General features: G+C 50.3%; 1 protein-coding gene across 1 annotated transcript in view; it reads left to right on the top strand.

Moving 5' to 3' along the window:
* LOC122377909 overlaps positions 1 to 18283 on the top strand; it is a 76063-nt gene extending 57780 nt beyond the window's left edge. The window contains exons 14-20 of the mRNA XM_043358501.1: positions 128 to 249; positions 6498 to 6664; positions 7641 to 7769; positions 8908 to 9088; positions 9207 to 9516; positions 10186 to 10553; positions 15254 to 18283. Of these exons, the coding sequence (XP_043214436.1) occupies positions 128 to 249; positions 6498 to 6664; positions 7641 to 7769; positions 8908 to 9088; positions 9207 to 9516; positions 10186 to 10553; positions 15254 to 15451 (1475 nt within the window). The 3' untranslated portion in view covers positions 15452 to 18283. The remainder of the gene's footprint in view (positions 1 to 127; positions 250 to 6497; positions 6665 to 7640; positions 7770 to 8907; positions 9089 to 9206; positions 9517 to 10185; positions 10554 to 15253) is intronic.
* The last annotated feature ends 7959 nt before the right edge of the window (positions 18284 to 26242 follow it).

The raw sequence follows: 26242 nt of genomic DNA, 5'->3' as shown, positions 1-26242 counted from the left end.
GCTGAAAAACGGGAGGGGGGGGGCTCTGTAGAGCCCCCCCCCCAGTCATGCGCGGGTTAAAACACCGCACTGTGTTATGTGCAGATGTGGCGGTGTTCCGTGTTATCACACTGTGTGTTTTGTGCAGATGTAGCGGTGATCCGGGAGACGGCGCGGATCTTCAACAGCACGGTGCGGCTGCAGCTGAGAAAGCTCTGTTGGGAGACCATGTACGGCCAGGAGCTGGTGAAGCTCATCATCATGGACACGGTAAGAGAATGGAGAGAGTCAGGGAGGAAAGGAGAGCAGGGTGGAGGACATCGGGGGGGGGGGGGGACAATACAGTGGGCACCACATTGGAGAGGGATCGAGTCTAAAACAATTGGGCAGCACTGTAACCGGCCGGCGTGACGAGCCTCATCAGCCGGAAGGCTTTACACCCAACCTGCTTCCCTATTCGCGCCCACCAATGCCCATCGCTGGGCGTCGCAGTCTTCCTTCCTTTTATTAGCATGCATGCATTTCTTACTGTTGTTCTCGCCCCGTTTGGGGCCGGAAAGTCCCGCTGTCCTTTTCCGTAGATATCTCCTAAACGACTGCAGATATCGTCACTTAGCTTTGAAGGTCCCTCCGGGCATCCCTTTTACACATTGTGAGTATATAGAGTCACTTGCTTTCATTATGCTTCTTACTGAGTGTAAGGTATAAAACAACAGGACTACATGTCTCGATATCAACTCCGTGTATTTTCTCAAAAACCATGAACTCGTAAAATAAAGATGTCGCGTGACTTTAACGTCACACTATAACATCTCCAGATCCTCCAACCCCCCTTATGTTTCCATCTTCCCCTCTCCCACTCGTACACGTGTCGTTTTGTCACGTGGACCGCACGTGGGTACCAGCTCTGGCCCCAGTACCGTCTATACTCCTTGAGCTGGCTCACTGCAGCGCGAGGCGCTCGGAACGCCGGCGCGGTGGCACCGGTGGCTCCGGGTTGGTGCTGCTTGGGGATGGGACATCGCGTTCCTCTCCTGTTGTGCGTAGTGGTCTTAGGAACTTCCTGTTGCGGAGAACCAGTCGACCAGACCCATCCAGACGAATAGTGTACTGTCTGACCGCACGAAGAATCCGCGTTACCACTCCGGTCCGATCCCATCGCTTAGTCGCAGCATTTTGGATTCGTACACGCTGACCCACTGCCAGCTTGGTGAGGTCACGGCAAGTCCTGCTGGAGAGATTCTCTAGCCGGTCAGCCTTCTGAGCCATCATCCTCTCTCTGCGGTCCAAGTCCTCCCGCCAATGATCCTGCACGCGCAGCAGGGTCGCCGGGACCGGCACACCACCTCTCAGTTGCCGCCCCATCAGCAGCTGCGCGGGCGACTTATCGCCCTCTCGGAGCGGCGTGTTGTGGTACTGTAGTAGGGCGGATGCGATCTTCTCCATTTCTAGACTGCCATCATCGCCTGTGTTGTTTCGCATGATTGACTTAGCAGACTTTACCGCTGCCTCTGCTCTTCCGTTCGACTGCGGGTACTGGGCGGATGACTGGCGAACATCCACCTGCCACCGTCGGAAGAACCCAGTCATCTCCGCACTGACGAGACTGGTCCCTCCGTCGATCGATATTTGCTCTGGCACTCCGTACTGGGAGAAATGCCGCTGCAGTATCGGTATGATGATGTTGGATGCGAACGAGCGGAGATGATCCAGCTTGATCCACCCCGTTAGTCGGTCGGCGTACACCATGTAGCGATGACCGCGCACCTCGAATAGGTCAGCAACCACCTGCTGGAACGGGTATTCGGGCGGTGGTGTCATGATAAGTGACTCAGCTGGCTGCGAGGGTGCATGGTAATCACACTCTGTGCACCGAAGCCTCGCCCTGTCCACATCAGCTTCAAATCCTGGCCAGTACACTGCCTGTCTGGCCCGCCTCAGCATGTTTCCTGTGCCTTGATGTGCTGCGTGCAAATTTTGAGCGACCAGCGTTCTCAGGGTTTCTGGGATGACTAGTCTCAGGGCGCCACCTTCGTGTGAGTAGCATATCAAGTTATCCACCACGCTGAGACTGCTCCGCACCTTGAAGAATGCCTTCAATTCGCTCACCTCGTTTGAGCAGCTTCCTGGCCACGTGTCTCCTTCAATGCGCTGCTTCAGCAGCTGGTAGGTTCCATCATTTTGTGCATGCTGACGCACCATCTCCTGGTCGACAGTGATCATGTCACTGCACTCCTCCAGCGCTGTCATGGCCGCCACGGTCAGCTCGTCTTCCAATGCCAGGTCTGCTTCGGACGGCCCTATCCTTTCCACAGGATAGCGAGACAGCGTGTCTGCTATGGCGTTCAATCTACCCGGGCGGAACCGAATAGAGAACCTGAACAGGAGAGTCTTCTCCTTCAGCCGGAACAGCCGTGGGTTGGAGATATCCTTGAGCTGCCTGTCACAGAACAGCTTCACTAGCGGTCTGTGATCAGTGATAATCTCCAGATTTGGACAGCCTGACAGGAACAGTCTTGCCTTCCGCAGGGCCCAGACGATTGCGAGGGCCTCTCCTTCCACAGCGGCATATCGCTGCTCTGCTGGCGTCAGGAAACGGCTTCCGCACAGTGCCAGTTTCCATCCGTTCGGACAACAAAACGGCTTGTCCCCGCCTGTACATTTGCAATGCTGTTGTAGAACCACGAAGCCGACTCCAGTCTTGCTCCAGTCGGTCAGCAGAGCGGTCGGTTTGTGCTTGTCATAATACTGCAAACCGCGTGCCGCCAGCTCGGCTATTTGTGACTTCACCTCCTCGCACCGTCTCCTTAGCTGGTCGTCCCAGTACACATGCTTCGATTGGGGATTTTTTAGCAGCTCTCTGAAAGGCTCCATGACGGGTGCCGTTGCCACGAATGGCGCCACCTGATTCACCAGACCGACGAATGACCGGATATCTGTGATGGTTGGGGTAGCTGGCATCGGGAACTCAGAGATGGCCGCCAGCTTCCCTTGGGCCGGTCCATATGCGTCCCAGCCGAGTTTGAACCCGACAAACTCGACTTCACGCCTGCAGAATTTGAACTTCTCAGGTGACAGCGTCACACCTGCTCTGCCGCACGCATCTAGGTATGTCCAGCAGTGCCAGAAGGCCTCTTCTATGCCGTGGTCAAATAGCAGCACGTCATCCACACACTTGAACTTTCTGTCGATGTCAACCACCGCATCGTCGTACCTCTTTGTATAGGCATCAGACGCTGAACAGTGGCCCATAGGTGTCCTCAGATACCTATATCGGCCCCACGGCGTGATAAACGTCGTGAGTGGTCGGCTTTCCTCAGCCAGCGGTACTTGGTGGAAGCCCCAGTAGGCATCCAGTGTTGTCTTGTAGGTTTGCTTCGGGACGGACGACACCATGTCGAACGGGACTCTGGTGTGGTGCGTCTCCCTTACACAGAACTTGTTCAGCTCTTGATAGTCGATGGTTCGACGTGGTCTTCCATCTGCCTTAGGCACCACTACCATCTGGGCACACCACACGGTAGGCTGGCCTGCCGGGACCTTCTCTATTATTCCCATTCGCTCATCCTCGTCCAGCTGAGCTTTAACTTCGTCTTCCCAATGTTTGCTCACTGGAATGGGCGTGTGACGCGCGAACGGTATCGCTTCCGGCATGAGGTGAATCGTGTGCGGCACACAGTTCATCGCTGGAAGAGGCACAGCCTCTCTGTTGAAGGTGGTGTCAGCAAACTGCTGCTTCAAGAATCTTTCCAGCTGCGGCACGTTCCCTTCTGTGGGGGTAAACGGCATCTGGTCAGGGCGTGCCGGCATGGTCCTCTTCCCCGGCCCAGACAGGCTCACAGCGGGATCGCTGCTCACCGCGCCGGCTGTCATCACAGAATCCTGTGTGTGGTATGGGAAGTTCTTGTTGATCAGCTCCAGATCTTTGCACGCGTCTACAGATAGGAAATCAGATTCCCTTTGGGAGCGTAGGTTCGGGTCCTACCGACCGCGCCATGTAAGGTATAAAACAACAGGACTACATGTCTCGATATCAACTCCGTGTATTTTCTCAAAAACCATGAACTCGTAAAATAAAGATGTCGCGTGACTTTAACGTCACACTATAACATCTCCAGATCCTCCACTGAGGTATTTGGTGCGCTGTATTTTACTTATTTTATTTGTCTGCAATTAAACTGTATATTTTTTTAACGTGCATTGTACTCAGTTTTGTATTTTGTTATGCTGTTTGTGATTTACTGATTTTAGGCCTATGACTTCGCCTGTACCTAAGTGGAGATTTCTCTGTTGGCGATCATGCAAAAAAAAAAAAAAAACATGGCCAAAAAGGAGGTATCGATCTCAAATTGGTAGGTGGTAGGAACTATCACACATATTCCGTTTTTTTCAAAGTTAAAAATGAATTTTTTGGCTGTTATATTCAAAAAATCAATTTTTTATTTTTGGGGTCGAAATCCAAAACTTTTAAAAATCCGAGATCGCAGGCTTGTAGCCCTGTTTATTCTACACCTTTTATGTTTGAAACATTTTTCTGTATCTCTAAAGCTGTAGGCCTGACAGCTCTTCCCGCGAAACCTTTTTTGGGTCGGAAATGGCAGAAATGACGTCACTCCGACGTTATTAGCGGCCGACCTATCATACATAGCCTTTGGAAAAATTTTTGGTCACAATGTGCAAAAGCGATTCACGGGAGGGTACGGAAAGTTTGGTGACGATCGGCGCAGCGGTTCTGTAGATATAAAAAACTAAGGTGAGGGGGGGGGGCAAAAAATGTCCCCCTCCACCGCCTGCAAGGTTAAAGAAGCTTTATTTCTGTTAACCTAGCTCCATTGTGAATAACCGTTGCAACTAGCAACTTTTTAAAACATTCATGAGTAATTTTTTGGAGGTGACTTCCCCAGATCCCTCGACAGGGGGGACGCGTCCCCCCGTCCCCCCCTTTCGACGCCCATGCACCCTGGCCAGTGCTCCGAACTTGTGTCTCAAAATTTGTTTCGATAGAGGATGAAAGCGACACGGGCTCGTGATTTACGCCAAATTTGTAGAGTAGTACCAGCAGTGGAGTGGGAACCAAGGCCCTATATACCGCGGGAACTGTTTTCTGATGGGCACACCCGGCACTTCTGATATTCACCGGTGTCGCTTCAAACAGAGCAGCCTATACCCCCCCCCCCTAAAAAACTAGTTTGCTCACCGGCTTTAGGCCATTCATTTTTCAACATTTTCCATGTTGCAACTTATCCCGTTTCACCTGAGTCAAGTAATCACCTCCTTGGTACCCTAGAACAAATGTTTAATTATGATTGATAACGAATTTAACCATCCGCGGGACTTTTGCTGGGCCAACTAACTCATGCTGAATCTTGCTAGCACTTCGCTGTCCAGGCGGACGGGTCACTCCAGTCTCCACCCAAACAAACGCCGAGTGCAGTTCAATCAGAGCATGTGTCTCCAGTCCCACAGGTCCTTGAGGGTCTTGTTGAAAAGCTGTGGTGGTGCAGTGCTCCCAAAGCCTCAAAGTCGTAGGGGCAGCCCCACGGCCCACTCCTCCCCTTTCCATGGTTCCCGCACCTATGATAAGATAAGAGCGTGTTTCTATGAAAAGATCCTCTGCGTCGAGCCATGCCAGCGCCTCGACACCGTTGACGTTGAGACTTCTGCCTGATACGAGGCGCGCGGCGAAGTTGGTCAGTCAATCTCTCCCGGAAGGTTCTGTACTTACGGACGTGAGCGATGAGGAGGTCCCCGAAACGGCTGCGCGTACGTTCTTCCACATAAGCGTCCCAGGGCCCAGTTTCACCAAGTGCGGTAAACTCAATTTGGGGTAAAATACTGGGGTTTGGTATTTTACCCCAAATTGAGTTTACCGCACTTGGTGAAACTGGGCCCTGGGACGCCTATGTGACGTCAGTGCCTATGACGTCAGATGGCACTGACGTAGACGAGAGACGTCAGTGCCTATGCAAAAAAATACCCGGTCGGGTTGAATCGCACACTTGCGGTATTTTACTCCGAGAGGTTCAACTTTCTGTAAAGTTTGCTTACTGCAGAAGCAATGCTGATTGCTGATGCTCTGACTTTTGTTGGAATTAACGCGGATATAATTTTTGAGGAACTTAAGGGCGGAGAAAGGCCTTCCTATCGCTGCAGACCACGACCAAGTGCGCGGCAATAGGCCAGCCCTGGTAAGACAGCCCCAACTCGTCAGCTCATTACACAACGGTCGCATCCGGCACACCCAGGCTGACGTTTGAAAAGAAGGTGTACCTGTTAGGGAACTGATGCCGAACTTTTCTTTCTTGGTTTTAGAAGCAGCACGGTGTTACAATGTGTCCCCCTGCCCCAAAAAGTATGGCAGCGTTTGCTAAGGCCCCGGCTCGGTTGGGGGGTAGACGGGAGTGCTGTCGGCAGTTTTGTTGCGCCGGCTCTGCGCGCAGGTGGTCGCAGGTTGCGCGGTGGCGCGGTGACCTGCGGCTCGTGCCCGCTGACGGGAACTGCGCGGCTCCTCGCTGCAGGTGTGGACGGTGGCCTCCGTGGTGGGCATGGAGTTCCTGCGCGCCCTGTTCGTCAGAGTGATGAACAACTGCTGGTGCTGGGACCTGGAACGCACCGCTCCCAAATACGCCGACTTCTCGATCGCCGAGAACATCCTGCACCTCGTCAACAACCAGGGCATGGTCTGGTACGTGGAGCTCGTCAACAACCAGCGCATGGTCTGGTACGTGGAGCTCGTCAACAACCAGGGCATGGTCTGGTACGTGGAGCTCGTCAACAACCAGCGCATGGTCTGGTACGTGGAGCTCGTCAACAACCAGGGCATGGTCTGGTACGTGGAGCTCGTCAACAACCAGCGCATGGTCTGGTACGTGGAGCTCGTCAACAACCAGGGCATGGTCTGGTACGTGGAGCTCGTCAACAACCAGCGCATCAACTGCCGACTGGTGACGTGCTTGGCTCATCACGTGCCTGAATCTTTCACTGAATCGGATATATATTTTTGTCATAAACAATGCCGAATACCGATCATGTTTGTAAACCCGCGACCTGCTGGAAAGGGGGTGGGGGGTGGGTGGGGGAGGGGTCCACTCACCCCTCTGAGAATTTCTTCGGAATTTTAGAAAAAGTTCTTTCAAGGTCAAGTCACCAGGTCACGTGAAGTGACTTCACATCAGAAAAAGTTTGCTTGCCATAGCTACAGCGCGTGACGGATCGCTGCGATTATTCATGTATCATATCATTATCATTCTTTATCATTCATAAAAGTATCATTTCACCTGAAAGTTGACGAATTTTGGCATTGGATGACCTCTGGTGACCTGACCTTTGACCTGACCTAATAAAAGTGTAAAAAGTTTCTAAAAGTGTTGTTCCTATCATTTTGTCATCATTTTTGACGTTCTTCTCTTTGAAACGCCGCCTACCGCGTGTCGCTACGTGACCCGGGAGCCACGTTAGAAGGAGGGGCGTTCAGCCCTCTTTCCACGCCCCCTCCAGCAGGGCGTGGAAATCCAGGAGACCTAGTGGGATGCGGGCTAAAGAGCTAAACTGTATCAAGCATCAACAGTCGCTAGACAGTTTTTATATCATTCGAAGCTTACTAATAAGTTCATGATTCTGTCCGTAATAAATGTGATATTGATTATTGAATGCGTTAACAGGATGGGGATGTTCTTCGCTCCCGGACTGCCAGCTATAAACGCCGTCAAACTCGTTATCCTCATGTACGTGAGAGCCTGGGGCGTTCTCACGTCCAACGTGCCTCACGAAGTTATTTTCAAGGCATCCAGGTATGTGAACTGCGCATAGGGGAGAGTGGGGCACATTCGTGCATGGGGCACATTCGTTTTCAGCAGTTTATGGGAACACGAGTGACTGCACGAGCTCAAGGTAAATTATGGAAATATGTCTATCATTGCCGCCCTTCGTTCACCGTAGAAGACAACACTGTACCTGCTGTCATGCTTGATAAAAACGCAAATTTGTAATATTCGTGAGCTTTCCAAACTTTTCTCATATCATCCATTTTCGTGATCCTGACTCGGAAATGTGGTTCAGCTTTTCAAAATTGGGGGTGAAGAAGCCCACTCTATTCACGGAACTGCTGCAAACTTGTTTGTTGAAAAAGTGTCATTTTTCAAAAAGAAATTTTGAAATATATTACTAATAACGTTGTGGGGCAGGTTCGTGTACGCACTGCCTGGGGGCACATTCGTGCATATTTTTTTTTTTTAGTTTTTGCGATTTATGACTTTATCTGTAGTAGGTTTCTCTAATAACGCTCGCCTGACTCAGTCTCGACTGCTTGCGACGTCGTGACGAACTGACGAGCAATTCACGCGAACTTGGCGAGGTCACGGAGGCCGGCAGTTGGCACATTCTTGTTGGCCAGCCCATTCTTTCTACATTTGTTGTGCAATGCATTCTTGTCGAAAGGAATCAAGTGAAATGACCCCCTGCCAATTTCCTTTGGTAAATTTCTGGTAATGCCCGGTAATTTCTCGAATTTTGCCGGGTGAACGGAAGTGCCCCATCTCTTGAACGAATGTGCCCCATAGGTGGGGCAGTTTCGTGCAAATGTTCAGAGTTAATAAAAGTCATTTTTTCTAATGGAAGCAATAATTTTATAGGATAACTTTTAAAGAGGAAAACTATCTGCAATAGTTCCTTTCTATACTACAATCAACAATTTTGCCATTGCACTAACCAAAGAACAGATATATGGGTTTATCCATTTTTTGCACGAATGTGCCCCACTCTCCCCTACATGTTTCATTTTTTCTAACTTTTTGCCATTGCTTGGGCCTAAGAGATCATTGGGGCATATGGGTGATCAAGATAGTATGAAATTTAAATATGCTCTGAGCATTAGATATTGCATTTGACGATGCAGACAGACCTCATTGGATGTTATCTATGCGGTTGCAGATCCAACAACTTCTACTTTGCGCTGCTGCTGATCATGCTGTTCCTGTGCACCCTGCCCGTTGGCTACGCCATCGTGTGGCTGGAGCCCAGCTGGCACTGCGGCCCCTTCAGCGGCTACCTCCGCGCCTACAAGATCTTCACCAACGGGCTTCAGCGGGCGCTGCCCGACTCGCTCAACAAGGTATTATGTAGAGCCCAACATAAATGCATTGTGTATGACTAAAACTGTTCTGTCAGCACGATGCTGGGTCCCGCCGGTTGGCCACGCTGCGTGCCTGACTGTGCCATTGCTGCTGCAGATCCTGGACTACATCTCGTCGCCGGCCATCGTGATTCCGCTGCTGGTGCTACTCGTGCTGGTCATCTTCTACCAGATCTCGCTGGCCGGCTCTCTGCGCGAGTCCAACAACGACCTACGAAACCAGCTCCGCCGAGAGCGCACCGAGGAGCGCCGCAAAATGTTCAAAATGGCCGACGCAAAAACCAAGGAGCCCGAGAAGCCGTTCGACAAGTGGAGCAGACTGCTGGAGAATACCTTCGCCAAGCCCAAGGCAGATGATGCGACCAAGCCACCCAGGACGCAGAAGGAGAAAGAGGCCAGGGCAAAGGGTGAGATGACCTGTGGCTGGTTTGCCTATTAGGATAATGGGAAAGATGTTTGATGGCAATTACGGAATTATGCCCTTTTTCAAACAATATGGTATGTTGCGCGTTCTCTGTATTTCATAGATCAGCTTTTACTTACGTAGATGAGTGTAAACATAGGCAAGTTTTAACAGCATTGCTGTTTCTAGAAGTGATGTCGACGCTGGACTGTGGTGGGGTGACAAGGGTTCGGTGCAGCGGCTGGCTCTGTGTTATGCTGTATCACCGGGTGGCGGCTGCAGCTACCTCTGTGCGAAGATGTACTCCAAGATGACGTGGTGTCGTCCTTGTACGACGTTGTGTTCCGAGATGACCCCGTGTCCTTCCTGTGTGAAGTTGTGTTCCGGGGTGACCCTGTGCGTCCCCGTATGTCGCTGTGTTCCGAGGTGACCCTGCGTCGTCCCGGTATGTCGCTGTGTTCCGAGGTGACCCTGTGTCGTCCCCGGGTCGCCCGAGGTGACCCTGTGTCGTCCCGGTATGTCGCTGTGTTCCGAGGTGACCCTGTGTCGTCCCGGTATGTCGCTGTGTTCCGGGGTGACCCTGTGTCGTCCCCGGGTCGCCCGAGGTGACCCTGTGTCGTCCCCGTATGTCGCTGTGTTCCGAGGTGACCCTGTGTCGTCCCCGGGTCGCCAGAGCTGCTGCTGGAGGCTGTCCACCGGCGCCGGGAGCGGATCGCCTCACAGCGCTCGGAGCAGAGCGCCCAGGGCCAGCCGCAGCCGGCCGCGCCGCCGCCGGCCAAAGCCCGGCGCGCCAAGGGCAGAGACAAGCAGAAGGACAAGGACAAGCCGTCCAGGGCGGAGAAGGGCAGGGGCGACTCGCGGGGAAAGTCGGGCAGCGTGGAGGCGGACCAGGGCGCGGCCAAGCGCGACTCGACGGCCTCGTCCATGTCTGTGCCGGTGATCCGCATCAGCAAGGAGGACTCTGTGGAGCTGGTAGATGAGCAGACGGTCGAGCCGGCGGCGCGGCGCGGCGACGGAGCGGCCGGGGAGCCGCCGCACCAGGTCAGGGCACCGCCGCGCACCGGCAGCCGGCCCTCCGTACAACACCCCGCCGCTGCCACAGACCCTCCGTTCAACACCCCGCCGCTGTCACAGGCGACACCCCGCCGCTGTCACAAACCCTCCGTTCAACACCCCGCCGCTGTCACAGGCCCTCCGTACAACACCCCGCCGCTGTCACAGGCCCTCCGTACAACACCCCGCCGCTGCCACAGACCCTCCGTACAACACCCCGCCGCTGTCACAGGCCCTCCGTACAACACCCCGCCGCTGTCATAGGCCCTCCGTACAACACCCCGCCGCTGCCACAGGCCCTACGTACAACACACCCCGCCGCTGTCACAGGCCCTCCGTACAACACCCCGACCCCCGCCGCTGTCACAGGCCCTCCGTACAACACCCCGCCGCTGTCACAGGCCCTCCGTACAACACCCCGCCGCTGTCACAGGCCCTCCGTACAATACCCCGCCGCTGTCACAGGCCCTCCGTACAACACCCCGCCGCTGTCACAGGCCCTCCGTACAACACCCCGCCGCTGTCACAGACCCTCCGTACAACACCCCGCCGCTGCCACAGGCCCTTCGTACTACACCCCGCCGCTGCCACAGGCCCTCCGTACAACACCCCACCGCTGCCACAAGCCCTCCGTACAACACACCCCGCCGCTGTCACAGACCCTCCGTACAACACCCCGCCGCTGTCACAGGCCCTCCGTATAACACCCCGCCGCTGTCACAGGCGACACCCCGCCGCTGTCACAAACCCTCCGTTCAACACCCCGCCGCTGTCACAGGCCCTCCGTACAACACCCTGCCGCTGTCACAGGCCCTCCGTACTACACCCCACCGCTGCCACAGGCCCTCCGTACAACTCCCCGACGCTGTCACAGGCCCTCCGTACAACACCCCGCCGCTGCCACAGACCCTCCGTACAACACCCCGCCGCTGTCACAGGCCCTCCGTACAACACCCTGCCGCTGTCACAGGCCCTCCTTACAACACCCCGCCGCTGTCACAGGCCCTCCGTACAACACTCCGCCGCTGTCACAGGCCCTCCGTACAACACCGCCGCCGCTGTCACAGTGGGAAAATCACACGCTGTTTGATGTTGGTGAGGCTAACGGTGAGCCGATTTATTTCACTGGAAGAAATGATTAAAATTGAAAAGGATCTTCATCATAAAACCACATATTTAAATATAACCCTCGCCCGTAAACGGTGTTTTGCCATCTTCGCCCATGCGTTGGTGCGACCCCCCTGGCGTTTGGCGTGGTAGAGCTTAGCGGAAAAGACCAACGGATTGCTCTCCACGAGATCTCGCGATTGGTGGTATATTTTTTGGTCCTAGGTCAACATTTAACCTACTTATGACCGGTCAAAGGTCAAATTTTCGGAAAAATCTAACTTTTTTCAGATTTCCGCGCCGATTGCGGCAAAACGGTAAGAGATATCGACTTGAAACCTTCACTATCGTGATCCTTGATCAATTCTCTATCGTTTGGTGCATATTTCGATGTCATACCACTAAAAATGATGCGTTGTGAGCATCGGAAGTCTGCAAGGTCATTTGTGCATTGGGTCACGTCAGGCGCGTGACGTCACTGACCTGACTCTGACCCCAAATGAACTACAAGAAACAACCGACGATGCCTGAAATGTATAGCAAATTCGAATTCAGGGCATCAAAATACCCCGAAAAGGCATGCAAGTGCAAGAAGTAATTACAGGTCAACCGAGGTCACTGACCTTACCTTGACCTTTAGTAACCTTCAAAATGTCATCGGACATTGTGCCAATGTCAAATCAGCCAGTTGTGATTCTAAAACAATCCATCAGTGTGTGAGGTCAGTCGGCATTTATACCAATGTGAAGCAATCTCCAATTTAGCGTAAATCTGGCCGGAGGCTGTTCCCTTTATGACGTCATAACTCCGTGACCTGACATGACCTTGACAAAAAAATACCAAAAGTTGCGCAAAGGATGCCCCATAGGGTACTGAAAATTTGAGCAGGCTATCTGAAACGGTGGGGGGTTGCACCAACCCCCCTACATGGGCGAGGGATAATTGATTATTACAATGGTTCACGAAAATTTCACTATTAACCCGCGCCGTGCTGGGGGGGGGGAGCGTTTTTACGCCCCCTCCCCTAAGATTTTCACGGATATCTCAAAAAGCGCCGCCGTTTTTAGTACACCTGTTCATACATCATTTCTGCACATGTGAAAATTTCAGACCCGTGTCGATCAAGATCAGTTCACCAGGTCACGTCAAGTGACCTTACCTCAGAAAAAGTTCAACGGCTCGAGTCAATATAGCTAGTAGCTACACTGACTGAACGATCACTCTGGAACTTTCAGCGATTGATATTAGTAACAGTATGTATAAAATGTACCTATATCTCGGATTTTTATGTCTGTGGCCTAAGATCAGGTCAATTTTGCGACCTCTCCGTTATAAGTAAATGGGATAAAATTGAAATGCGCCTCTTTTGGACGAATGATGTTCAAAACCCTCTCAAACATCAGTTAATAGGTAAACATGACACACTGAATCGGAAAAATGCAACTGACACGTTAGATATGTTAAACTCGACGACACGGATCTTTTGATATACAACAGGACCCTTTCCGGTCAGGTCGTGACCTTGACCTGAGGTCAAATTTTCAAAATTACCTTTCAAGGTACAAAAAGTTCATTCGACGCGTCTCAACGAGAGGAACACGATGCTGCCAAAAGTAATGTCGTGGCTCTCTTGAGCCAAAACTTATTGCCGAAAAACTTTTTCGTGAAAGCGGTTATTTTTAGTTTTTCCCTCTGGAGGCTAAACCGTTGACCTGAGGTCAAATCTGAGAACATCACTCATAAAGGTCTGTAAAACGGCTATCGAATGCGTTTTTTTCCGCGGCACTGTAGCTCTATTGATTCCCGAGTTAGCCGTTGTCAGTTTCCAAAATTATTGAATTGGACTAAATTTGACCTTTGATGACCTCTGGTGACCTGAACTTTGACCTGACCTTAAAAATGACCGAAGTGTTTTCTTCCTTATTTTTGACGCTCTTTCGATTGCCGCTTATCGCGTGCTGCTACGTGGCCCAAGAGCCGAGTTAGACGAGTTAGACGGTGAAAGAGCCCCCTGCACTGGACGGAAAGTTCAGGCCACCAGCACGGCGCGGGTTAAAGGAGTTTCCAGTGGTTGGTACTTACATTGGTACTTACAAAAAGTGCCAAAATGCAAATATTTAATATTCGATCGTTCTGGCTCAGAGTCTACCACGTCAATCAAACGTAAACTTACCAGATGAACACAACATAATACCAATCCACGAAGTGCCTAGACATCACATGATATTCTTGAAATCTGTGAACCATTTGAAACATCATTACCACCATCACACAAGTCAGTGACTGCAAAGTATTACTTAATGCTGCCAAATGGCCCCATAACTCGCTAAAACGTATGATCTATTTTAAAGCCCAATCAATGTAAATAGAGAGCGCTTGCAGTACTTATTTTTCACGATGTTGACCTGACGATCTGGCCTACATTCTGTTGGAGACTGAGCAGGGACACCGGTTCTCATGTATCACGTACTATACATATGGATAGGTTAGGCTGGTTCTCGATACAGAAGTAAACTTTGCTCTTGCACTTAGTGATGACAAAAGGTAAAATGGTAAAGTCTGAAATATTGTCACATGTGTGGTGTTTTGTTGTGTGCTGTGTATTCAGGGTTGTTTTGTCATTTCCAGGACGAGAAGAATGGCAGCCTCAAATAGTCGGTGTAATGTTTAGCATCGAGTTTATATTTTCAATTTTGCTCATGCCAAAACCAATCATAATTCAATTATTTGTTGCTTGCTTCAATTATATGCTTGAACGGTACAGCTGCGTTCTTCTGCCGTCCATTGCTATGCTCTTTATTCGCACTGGAGCTTCCTATGCATGATGCGAAAGCTGAAATTCAAGCTGAGAAAGTGGCTCGGAAGCGTCACTTTACTGATCTCCAAAGCCGAGCACATGATGCATTTCTTACAACATTGTGCACTCTTCCTGTATGCACCATGTTTTGATCAGACATGTGCATGAAGCCGAGAAAATGGATGTGGGATCTGATCCCACGGATCCTGATCTCGGATCCGATGGGATCATATATCCAGCTCTTTAATTCATCGAGAGGTCCGTAAGGACCATAAATCCGAGTCAAATTGTTTTGCTTTAGATTCAGTGAGATAATAGATTCTCACTTATTCTTGTTCAACACAGAACTAAAATTATTTTTACTTTCGACTGCATACGATCTTACCCCACACCACCTTTGAAAATGCTTCTACGTCTACGGCCCAGCATGAACAGGGAAAATGACGTTTCTTAGAAGAGTGACCTGCAGGCAGTGTTCGGCAGTCCACACACTGCGTTGACCAGCTGGTTACTGTATGTGTTACCGGGCTGCGCTCCGCCGTCAGTTCGGTTTTATAGATGCTAATGGATTCGGCAGGTGTAAAGGAGTCTCACGCGTCACGTAGAACTGTCACGACCAAAAATAGTCTCGCTTATTCTGTATGTATCTGGCACCACGCCTGCATATTGAACACCTGTGAAGATGGCATCAATGGCATGCCGGGGACCGGAACAGCCGGCTGCTCCGCTGACCGCGCTGGCCGCGGCGGCACGTGACCGTGCCCCCCCCCCCGCCCCGTTTCAGGAGGGCCGGGTCGCGGAGGGCGGCGCGGCGCCGGCGCCGGCGCAGCGCCGAGGCCCGGCGCGCTCGGTCAGCATCGAGTCGCGCCCGGTGACGCCGGCCAGTCTGCACGGCTCGCCCTGCCTGTCGCACATCGACTCGGAGTCGACGCGCTCCACCGACTCGCCGCCCGACTCGCCGCTCGGCTCCATCGGCTGCTGAGTGTATATTGTATTGTATTGTATTGTATATTGTATTAGCGAAGCATTCCAATGATGGATTAGTGTCAGCTTCTAGTCAATGACAATAGTAAAAACATATAAAACACAAGCACACACACGCATACACATTGTACTAAAATACCAAAACGCTAGTCACATGTCGAGTTTAAAAGTCGTAGAAACTCCGCTCTTATAGTTCGAGAGCCGGTGGCGGCAGGCGGCAGGCGATTCCAGGACGAGGCCGCTCGGTACGACAAGGCCCGGCGCGACATAGATAGCCGGTAAGCCGGCAGCTCCAGTACACCGGCACACGTTGCCCGCGTTGAGCGCTGCGACACAGCGGCTCGCCGAGTGAATAGGGAGCGGATCGCCTCCGGAGCGCAAGGGTCACTCAGCGCCCTGAACACAGTGGAGCAGTCATGGTGGACGACAAGATCAGCAATGTCATGCCAGCCGAGGGCTCTCAACACCGGTGAAATATGTTCAGAAACCCGCGCCCCGGAGACGACCCTAGCACCAAAATTCAGGATCTTCTGCACCTTATGTAAATGACAACGAGCGGCCCCGCCCCAGACGGAGAGGCAGTAAAGGATGTGGGGGAAAACATGGCACTGGATAAGGAGCTTACGGGTCTCGGGGGTAAGATGATGACGAATTTTATACAAACATAGAAGGATGGAATTGCACTTTTTGACAACATTTGAAATGACAACATTTGAAATGTGCTTTTCCCAGGATAGGGTTGAGTCGACCGTCACTCCCAGCATCTTCACAAAAGTGGATGGTTGTAGTGTGTGACCGGATATGGTAAGGGAAAAGGATGAGGTTTTCTTGAGGTTCTGGCCAGTACCCACAAGAAGCAGGGTGGTCTTACTAGGATTCATTTTCAAGGAATTGGATGTGTAATAGGACTGGACAGCGAGCAAGGTGTCCTCCTGTTTTTTTTTTTTTTTTAAGGACAGGTAAGTCAGTGGGAAGAGCGGAATCGAGGAGTTGGGTATCGTCTGCATAAGAAATGAGCCGTCCATGAGGAAGGTAGGAAGGTAGGTCATTTGTGAAGATACTGAAGAGGATTGGGCCGACCAGGGAGCCCTGCGGAACGCCATGGGACATAGGAAGGGATAGGGAGCCGCCTCTCACCACCTGCCGCCAGCCACCGAGGTAACTCGCGAACCACCCGGGGTCAACACCGTACCAGCTCAACTTGGACAATAAAATACCATGGTCAACACTATCAAAGGCGCGACTGAGGTCCACCGACGTGATGGCAACAATGTGACCCCTGTCGACGCGGCGCGTCACCCACTCGACAGCGTCGGTGAGAGCATCCTCCGTTGAGTGATATCGGCGGTACGCATACTGAGATGGTGATAAAATAGAGGACGTATCAAGATAAGAAGCGAGCTGATTGCAAACCACCTTTTCACATACTTTCGATAATACTGGTAAAATTGATATAGGTCTAAAATTAACAGCGCTGTCACGGGAACCAGACTTATGAAGCGGCACGACAGAATCAAGTTTCCAAGATGAGGGAAACGTACGTAAAGAAAATGTGGCATTGACTAGATGGAGAATGTGGGGTCCAATCACAGGAAAACACTGGCGAATAGCAAACAGTGGCACACCGTCATGTCCCACCGCAGTGGTCACACACCGGGCGGCCCGGGTCCGCAGCGCTGGCTCCTTACGCAGCACACCCGGGTTCGCAGCGCTGGCTCCTTTCACGGCACACCCGGGTCCGCAGCGCTGGCTCCTTTCACGGCACACCCGGGTCCGCAGCGCTGGCTCCTTACGCAGCACACCCGGGTCCGCAGCGCTGGCTCCTTACGCAGCACACCCGGGGTCCGCAGCGCTGGCTCCTTACGCAGCACACCCGGGTCCGTCAGACTCCCCGAGTCCGGGTACCGCACACACATCACACGCTGGATCCGTCGGGCTGGGCCCGCTCAGAGTCCGGACACCGGATACGTAACGGTCCCGTCAGATCGGGGGTTGCGGACTGCTTATCAAATGTCGAGGCCAGCCCGGGGTGGATCGCCAGCCCGAGCCCGCGGCCATTTTTGACGCGATGGCCAGTGGTGCTATTAGGAATCGCAACAAGTGCTGCTAACTGTGACGATAAACATTGTTTGTGCGAGGAGGACTATCGGAGCTAAAAACTGTCAGCAGCTTGTGTTTAGATAGAAACGGCCAGCGCACGAAGCGTTGGGCTTATCGCTGGTGTTGTTCGGAAATGTTGCGAGTTGGTGCAGATGCCCAAATGAATGAGAGCTTCGTTGTCGACAAGGCACCGTGACAAACCCTTTTAGAGAGTTGTCACTCATCTCGCTAAGAATGTGTTGCATTTGAACGATGACGAATTATTGTTTGCGCTTGTATGCTCGTGAACGTAAAAGCCGGTTGTCAGTTGTACAGTTTATGAACAAAAATCAATGATTTGTTTGTTTTCAGCATTGTCTTTGCATGATTTGCAGCTTGGAATGAACAGAACAAAAATGCCCTTTTAATATTTCGTGCCTTTTATTTTCACCGCATGGCTCTTATTTACTTTTTAAATTTGCATCGTCCAGCAGCCTACGAACTTTCGAAGGGACATAACGCAGTACAGCATAATATAGCACGTTTCGTTTCCAATCCTCTCCTTTTCTATCTTGTTCTTTTAACCTATTTTTCCATAGAACATACGAATAATTGCCATGTTTGTTACTCGTGACTAAACGTGCGTGTGTCCGTTTAAGTGATATCATACAGAAATTGAAATTGTGCTGGCTGGTAACATGTGCGACGTGCATGGCAATTTATTGGTGTTCGTATATATCAGGCAATATCATGTACAGGGTGTTGCAGCTAAATTGGGAATTTTTCCCGCTTACACTTAAAGTGGCATAACTCAGTAGAATGAAGAGACAGAGCTTTCAAACTTTGAACGTGTATTGACGCACATGTTCTCTACCCTCTCACTCAATGTGGCCACCATGAGCCTCCTTCACCATCTCCAGGCGGCGTCGGAACGCGCCGCACGCGCGCTGAGCCTCCATAGGATCGATGCTGCTGGCTGCCTTCTTGATGGACTTCTTGAGGCTCGAGATGCTGTCATGGGCACGTGCGTTGGACCTCTCCTCAATCGCGCTCCACATCCAAAAGTCGCACGGATTTAGGTCGGGTGAGTTTGGAGGCCACGTATCCTTTGGGACATACAGAGGGATCTTCCGACTAAGGAAATCCTGCACCCTCCGGGAAGCATGAGCTGGAGCCGAGTCCTGTACAAGTGTGACTTTCTTCAGGTCGTAGTACTTCGCCATCCAGGGCAAAAGCACTTCTTCTAAGATGGCCAGATACTCCTCTGCGCCGATTCTTTCTCCAGCAGGTATGAAGTGAGGGGGCATGACGCGACCGTCGCTCGCGACGGCTCCGAACACCATCACAGAGGCTGGATTTTTGCTTATCATCACTGGTGGAACATCACCGGGGTTCGAGGCGATGACTCTTGAGTTCCGGCGGTTGGCAACTTCGTCTACCACAAACTTCTTTTCGTCCACAAAGACTCTCACGTCTCCTCCATGGTTCTTGAGCTGGTTCAGAACCATCGGGACCCTCTCCTTCCGTAACGCTTTTAGACGCTCCGTCAGAAGGTTCTGCCGTTTCCTACTATACGACCTCATCCCGAGGTTCTCCTTGACAGCCCTGCTAATGGTGCTTTTGCTCACCCTTCGGTCTCGCGCTAGCTTACGCATTGAGACACCTGGTTTGGCCTCAATAGACCTTTTCAAGCCCGCGAGAAACCGAGGATTCCGTTTGCGGTCACTTCGCGGCGCATGGGGACGTCTACTGACATCTCCTCCACCGTCCATAGTAGCGACAGTGCGATATACCGTAGACTTCGGGTATCCTGTTGCAATAACGATCTCTTTCGCGCTTTGTCCAGCGCGAACTAATTCAGCAACTGTACATCTACGCTGTTCCTCCATGACTGTTATCGGTTTTCGTGCATCAAAAATATTAGCACGTGAAAGAGCATTGTTGAAATAGTATCATGTCAAATTTTCAGCCATATCCTCCAAATAACAAAATTGTGATTAGGTTACGAACTTTGTCCCAATTTAGCTGCAACACCCTAGATAAGTAGTAAAGTGGCTGCTGTGGAAGTCTTTTTACTGTGTTGTGAGCTTGTCTTTTTTGAAAAATGTCTTTTTTTGTGTTGATATATTAGCGACTTGTGTTAATTATTTGTTGAAATTAGATGTGCTACTAATGGTGTCTATTTCTCGAACTGTTGTCGTTTCCAGTTATAAATCATATGGAGCTTTGAACAGCTGTACGCACATTCAGTCTGCCGTTGTCTTTGACGAATACACAGAGACACGGGTGTCCCGTGCAGCTGAAAAAGTATGTGTGGTTGTATGTCCGTATACCCTGCACGAACCTCGGTAAAAAAGGGACCATTTACTTCATAGTAGTGTCCTTGCAGGCTGTAGCGAGCACATAACACTTGTGTGTAGGTACTAGCTACGTACACGGTACACATACACACGTCACACACCCACATGGGCAGAAAATGTCCTTTTGCATTGAATATTTGAGTTTCCTTATAGCCCTCGACGTTTTGCCTGGTGAGACTTGTTAATTTGACAAAACTGACGACAACTCGAAGGCCATGTTTTTAGTTACTCAATGCGAGTCATTAACCCGCACCCTGCTGGGGGGGGGGGGTGTTTGAACCCCCACCCCCACCCCCACTCCACCCTGTGTTATTTCGCGAATTTCTAAAAAAAAAACGGCGGCATCACACATCTTTTCTACATATGTTGTGAAAATTCCAGACCCGGGTCATTTAACCCGCGCGGGGCGGAAGGGGGTAAATTTTACCCCCCCTCGCGAATTTTTGCGATATCTCAAAAACGGCGGCGCGCAGCGCCGCCAAACTTTAAGTACCTTTTCTTACATCAATTTGACACGTTCCCTGAAAATTTGAGCGAAATCCGTTTGAAAATTTTTGAGAAATTGACGTTTTAGTGACGTCATGTTCGCCATTTTCGCCTCAAAAACGGCACAAGTTCAAACGCCGCTAACATCTTCATTTTTAAAGGAATCAAGACGTAACAAAAAGGTTATACGTAATTTTACTTTGTCTATCAAATGGCTATCTCGGTTTTTTGAAAATTTTGGATTTTGGCCTAAATTTTTTCAAAAAACTGACTTTTTTGGGAAAATCATTATAAAATCCAAAATTTTGAGTCTATCGAAAAAACCGGAATATATTTCAGAGAAGTGGTCTATGTGCACCTACATACCAAATTTTAGAAGAATCGGTTCAAAAATGTGGGAGTTATTCAAAATTTTATGACGTCACGACACACAAAATTTTTGAAAAATGACTTTTTTGGAAGTTCTAGACCTCGTACGGAAACAAAAATAGCACCATTCGATTCGCCGTGAAAAACTGCATCAGATAGACACCTTTTTAGGCCTTAACAACCAACTTCAAAATTTGACCTCACTTGACCTGACCTTGACCTGACCTCGACCTGAAATTCATCCAGAGGTGGTCCATATCACTTATTGAGTGTGCCTATTGAATTCTATGAGTAAAATGACCCATAAAACATGTGTCGCACATGCCCTTTTCTATATTTTGTTTTTTGGTGACCTGACCTGACCTGACCTGACCTTGACCTTGACCTCTGAATGATATTGTATGCAACGAATATTGTCTTGGTAGCCTAAGAACACGTTTTGGGCGATCAGTCTCAGTCCATGACTCCATTCTTCGGCAACTACGGTGCAAGGCCGATACTGTAGAAACTTGCAATTTGTACCCTTGACCTGACCTTGACCTTGACCTCAAACTTTAAATTAAGTACATGTTTTTAGTAGTTCGTGATGAGAGCTTTCGATTGGCGTTTGAATTTTCCAAATTGGACCATTAGTTCGGGAGATAACAGGGGGGTAAAATTTCCGCTCCCCCCAGCCCCGCGCGTTCGGCTGGAGACCCCAGCCCCGCGCGGGTTAACCCGCGCCCTGGTGGGGTCTGTTTATAACGCGACCTGGTGGGGGGGGGGGGCTATTTTTTGCCCCCCCTCGTATCTCCGAAACTACTGGACGGATCTGCAAAATTCAAACGGCGTTCGAAAGGCCTGTCAAATTTGTCGAGGAAAACCAAATTTCATTGACCTCGGGGTCACCGATGACGTCACAGGTCAGGTCAAAGATGAAATGTTTCACCGTTCACGGGTCTTCTAGGGAATGCGCTATAACACCGAGGAAAACGCATTTTGTCGAGAATCAGCGATAGGGCGTCAGTTGCCTAGTAGATATATTACTATTAGAGGTCACTGACAATACCAGGTCAGGTCACAGGTCAGGTCACCAAGGGTCACAGGTCAGGTCACATGAGCCCAACTTTACTAAGGTTGTGTGATGCATGTTTTATGGCCAATTTTTCATTTCCAACTCAATGGTATTGGTTATAAGACTATCAGGTACGGCTTAGGTCACTTTCTGGTGAAGTTCAGGTCAAGGTCAGGTCAAGGTCAGGCCAAAAAAGGTCAAATTTTAAAGTTGATAGTTTTGCATAAAATGGGTATTGATTCGATGCAGCTCGTCACGGGGAGTCTAATGGTGGTTTTTGTTTTGCGCTACGGGGTCTAGAATTGCTAAAAATTGAGTTTGAAAATTTGACGTCATCAATTTTGAACAGTTTTTTCGCTATAACTTCGCCAAAAAAAGAGGTATCGATCTCAAATTTGGTATGTGGATGGAAGGCGGTAAGGACTATCACATACATTCCGGTTTTTGCGAAATTCAAAAAACTTTTTGGATTTTTCGATTATTATATGCAAAAAATCTATTTTTTGATTTTTGGGGGTCAAAATCCAAAAATTTCAAAAATCCGAGATAGCAGTTTTGTAGCCCTGTTAATTCTACAGCTTTTATGTCTTTATCATTTTTCTGTATTTGCAAAGCTATAGGCCTGACAGCTCTTCCCGCGAAACCCTTTTTTGGGTCGAAAACGGCAGAACATGACGTCACTCTGACGTCATTTCCGGCCAACCTATCATAGCCTTTGGAAAAATTTTTGGTCACAATGTGTAAAATTGATGTCCGGGAGGGTACTGAAAGTTTGGTGACGATCGGCGCAGCGGTTCTGGAGATATATCAAAAAGTCTTGAGGGGGGGCAAAAAATAGCCCCCCCCCCCACCAGGGCGCGGGTTAAGGTCAGGTCACCAGGTCAGATCAAGTGACCTCACTACATAAATAGTTTCAATGTCTGCCAAATTATCTACAGCGAGTGACCGATCGCTTTGAAACTTTCAGAGATTGATAAGAGCAACCGTATGTATGAAATGTATGTCTTGGAATTTTGATATCGATGGCCTAAGGTCAAATCAATTTTGTGACCTCCCTATTATATTAACCCGCGCCCAGGGGCGTAGCCAGGATTTCCTCCAGGAGGGGTCAAACTTACAGGGGCCCAAGGTAAACCCCCTGAAAATCCAAAAAAGTCATCGGATTTCATCAACTATTTTTGGAGGGGGACCAAATAAATTAAAAAAAAATATTATTTAAAAAATGAAAAAAAAATGTTAGAACTGAGGGGCAAGCAGTCCATGGGTCCCTGCTAGATAGGCCCACAAATAGCTTCATAGAGTCGCTCAGCCGGTTCTGAAGGCGGTCTTGAGGGCCCCGTAGGTCGGATGAGGGTCCTTCAGACCGCCAAAGGCCCCTGCAGCCCATGAGAGCCTCGTAAGTCGTAAGCCGTCTGAGGGTCATGTAAACCGTCTAAGGGCAGGGGAGTAGCCAGGATTTTCTTCAGGGGGAGGGGGGCAATCAAACCGAAAGGGGCCCATGTGGGCGAAGGGGTCCAACATTTTCTTAATTGTATTGGTCTGGGCAGACCCTAGAGAGTCGCCGGGGCACTCTCTGCACCCGACTACGGGGTGCGCTCCCTCGGGAGCAGCGGTGCCGCTTAGTGATGTCAATTACGGAAAATCTTGATGCCGATACCAAATCAAATACCAACAATAACCATGGAAGAATACCGAAACCGAACCAACTTGGTAAACTCAGGAAAATACCACCTTTTTACCAAATTCACGGCCTCTTTTACATTAGGGACGATTCACAATGCCAACAAAATACCAAATGCATTAACCTTGAATACCAAATACCAAGTTGGTATCGGTTTGCTATCGGTATACCAAAAAGTTGGTATCTGATTGACATCTCTACTGCCGCTCCAAGGGAGCGCCCGCATGAGATAAAGGTGCCTGTCCACGTCCAGCCCGGAGTAAGGATTGCGGCGTGGAGAAGGATTTCAGCATCCTGAGGATGGAAACGACGGAGCGGAGGAAATCATTGTAAACGGCGCCTGCAGTAGTTAACCCGGCGGCCGCTGGGCCTCCGCGCCACCCGCCGGCCGCTGGGGGGGGGGGGGGGGCATATAGTTGCCCCCTTTACTTCTGCGACGATATCGTCGCAACGCGAAGAGATAGAGAAGCGAAACTTTGCACACATCTTCCTGAATACCTAGCCGAGGTTGTGTCCAAATTTGGTGTCGATCCCATTTGAGATGACGTCACAGTAACGTCATAAGCGAAATTATAGAATTGCGACTCTCAAATTCCTCACGATACATCAGATATATATGGGACCGAATATAAAGGGCCGATTATTGGTCAGAAACTAGATGGAAGTGTAGTTAGATGTTTTAGGATGACAGCAGGTGCTGTCTAGTTCATTTACAGTCGAGTTTCATGCTCAGCGTCATCAGAAACGGTCCATATCGGAAAACGACAAAACTTTATGACGTCACTGTGACGTCATCTTAGGTGCTACAACCACCAAACTTTCCTCAAACATTGCCTAGGTATTCATTTGAAGCTATGCCAAGTTTCACGTTCGTAGCTCATCAGATTTCGGAGATATTTCACTAAACGTAAAGGGGGGCAACTTTATGCCCCCCCCAGCGGCTCGTGGGTTAATCGCTGGGATAATGCGCACCAAGTGGGAGGACAGCGCATTCTCCAAGTGGTGCCGCCGAGTTCAGGTCACTGAGCCCCAGCGGCCGTCGGATGCCGAGCGTTGGACGCCGTTTCGATAGTCAACATGCGTTCGGTAGTCGGTAGGTACTGTTTCTAAGAGCCATTTATGCTTTTTTATTACTTTGGGTGGACAATGAACATTGATCAGAAAAGAATACTCTTTCGATCTATAGAATTTTGATTGCCACATGTACTTACATTATCAATCGCTTCTGCCGGAACAAAAGCTCACCAGAGAACACTGAACAGCACAGCTTTCATATACACGGCTAAAGCTCTGTTTATATAAAAGGTACGGAGATGGTGCTTCAACCTACCTGGTCCATTCCGTGCTGGCTCCATCTCGATGGAAGTGGCGCAAGACGTAGGTGTACAGGGTGTCCCGAAATTGATGCGCAGTTGGTAGGTAGGTACGGCCTGTCATATTGTCCCTCCTGAGTACTGAATGAATGTATGTAGTTTCACCGGGTCCGGCAACAGTGGCACCTGGACCAGGGCACCCGGCATCTACATAAATCAGCCATCCATCGGTATCTAAATACTTATACTTTAGCCAGAAGCGGAAGCCACTCAACCTCAGGATGCAGCCCTGACTTACCGTAGTCCAGAAGTGAGGCAGCTGCATTTCACTGAGACCAAAGAACTCCACTGGAGATTCTCGTCTGGGTCAGGAAGGGCTACAGAGGCCTCTCTGAGCTTCACCAGGTGCCGCAGGGACAGACCACGTGACCGCTGATAACTTGTCAGCGAGGTGCTGGAAAACACTGAAGCAACTACGATGCAGCAGTAAAAGGAAAGTAGTTCACAATCCAAAGCCAAACTTTTGGCCAGTCCAGGGACATTTTCGTTCGGGCAGGAAGGATTTCTGGCTCATCAGTCATCACGCTATACATAGAGATCCAGGACTGGTGCTGAGTAAGTTTTCAGACTTTTGAAAGAAGAGGACATGGTCTGGCAACAATCGGGACCTGTCTTCAATCGAAAACCTCTGCATGATGGTCAAACAAGAGCTCAGCAAGTTACCGCCCGCCAGCTAAGAGAAGACGCTGTTCCAGAGCGCGTGAGCGGCATGGGGAATGTTGTAGGCAATCGTCTCTCGACAACCGTCCTGATATGCGACATGTCAGAGCGCATGAGGTAGTTTATTGGGTAGGTATACGACTGAAGTGGGACTATAAAAGCACATAAACCATGACATAAATTCAAGCTATTTATGAATTATTGAGGATAAAACAACCCCGCATCAATTTCTGGATACCCTGTATTCGTGACCTTGGGATGTGTTTCGGGCTCAGGCTCAGTGGAACGCTTGTGGTCAACGCCGGTGATAAAAAAAAACGGTTAAGTAAATCGAAAATCAGGCATTTTGTAAAATGTTTAGGCAGTTCCCAAAATGCCCACACCCCTGTACTGATACGGGCTAGCTATTTTCATTATCACTTTTTGCATCAATGGCAGAGCGAAAGTAATCAAACAAAATCGTTCTAAGGAAGTGCAGTTCTGACCATCTGGCTCCGTGGCTCCGTCCCACCTCGTCCCCGTCTTCCCCGCTCCGTCTCCCCGCCCCCGTCTTCGCGCTCTCCATTCTCGGGTCGGTCGGTAACAGGGTTCACCATTGCACGCTCGCTGTCCCTGCATTATGCCGCGACCCGGGACGGTCGGTATGCAAACAGCCACTACCGCAGCCGTAATGAGAGAGCCGGGCCGGCGGCGGCAGCGGTGCTGGCGGCGGAGCGGCCGCGCGGCC

This window comes from Amphibalanus amphitrite, unplaced genomic scaffold (genome assembly GCF_019059575.1).
Source record: "Amphibalanus amphitrite isolate SeventyFive unplaced genomic scaffold, NRLGWU_Aamphi_draft 000006F_arrow, whole genome shotgun sequence".
NCBI classification, from domain to species: Eukaryota; Metazoa; Arthropoda; class Thecostraca; order Balanomorpha; family Balanidae; genus Amphibalanus; species Amphibalanus amphitrite.
This window is presented reverse-complemented; position numbering and strand designations above follow the sequence as displayed.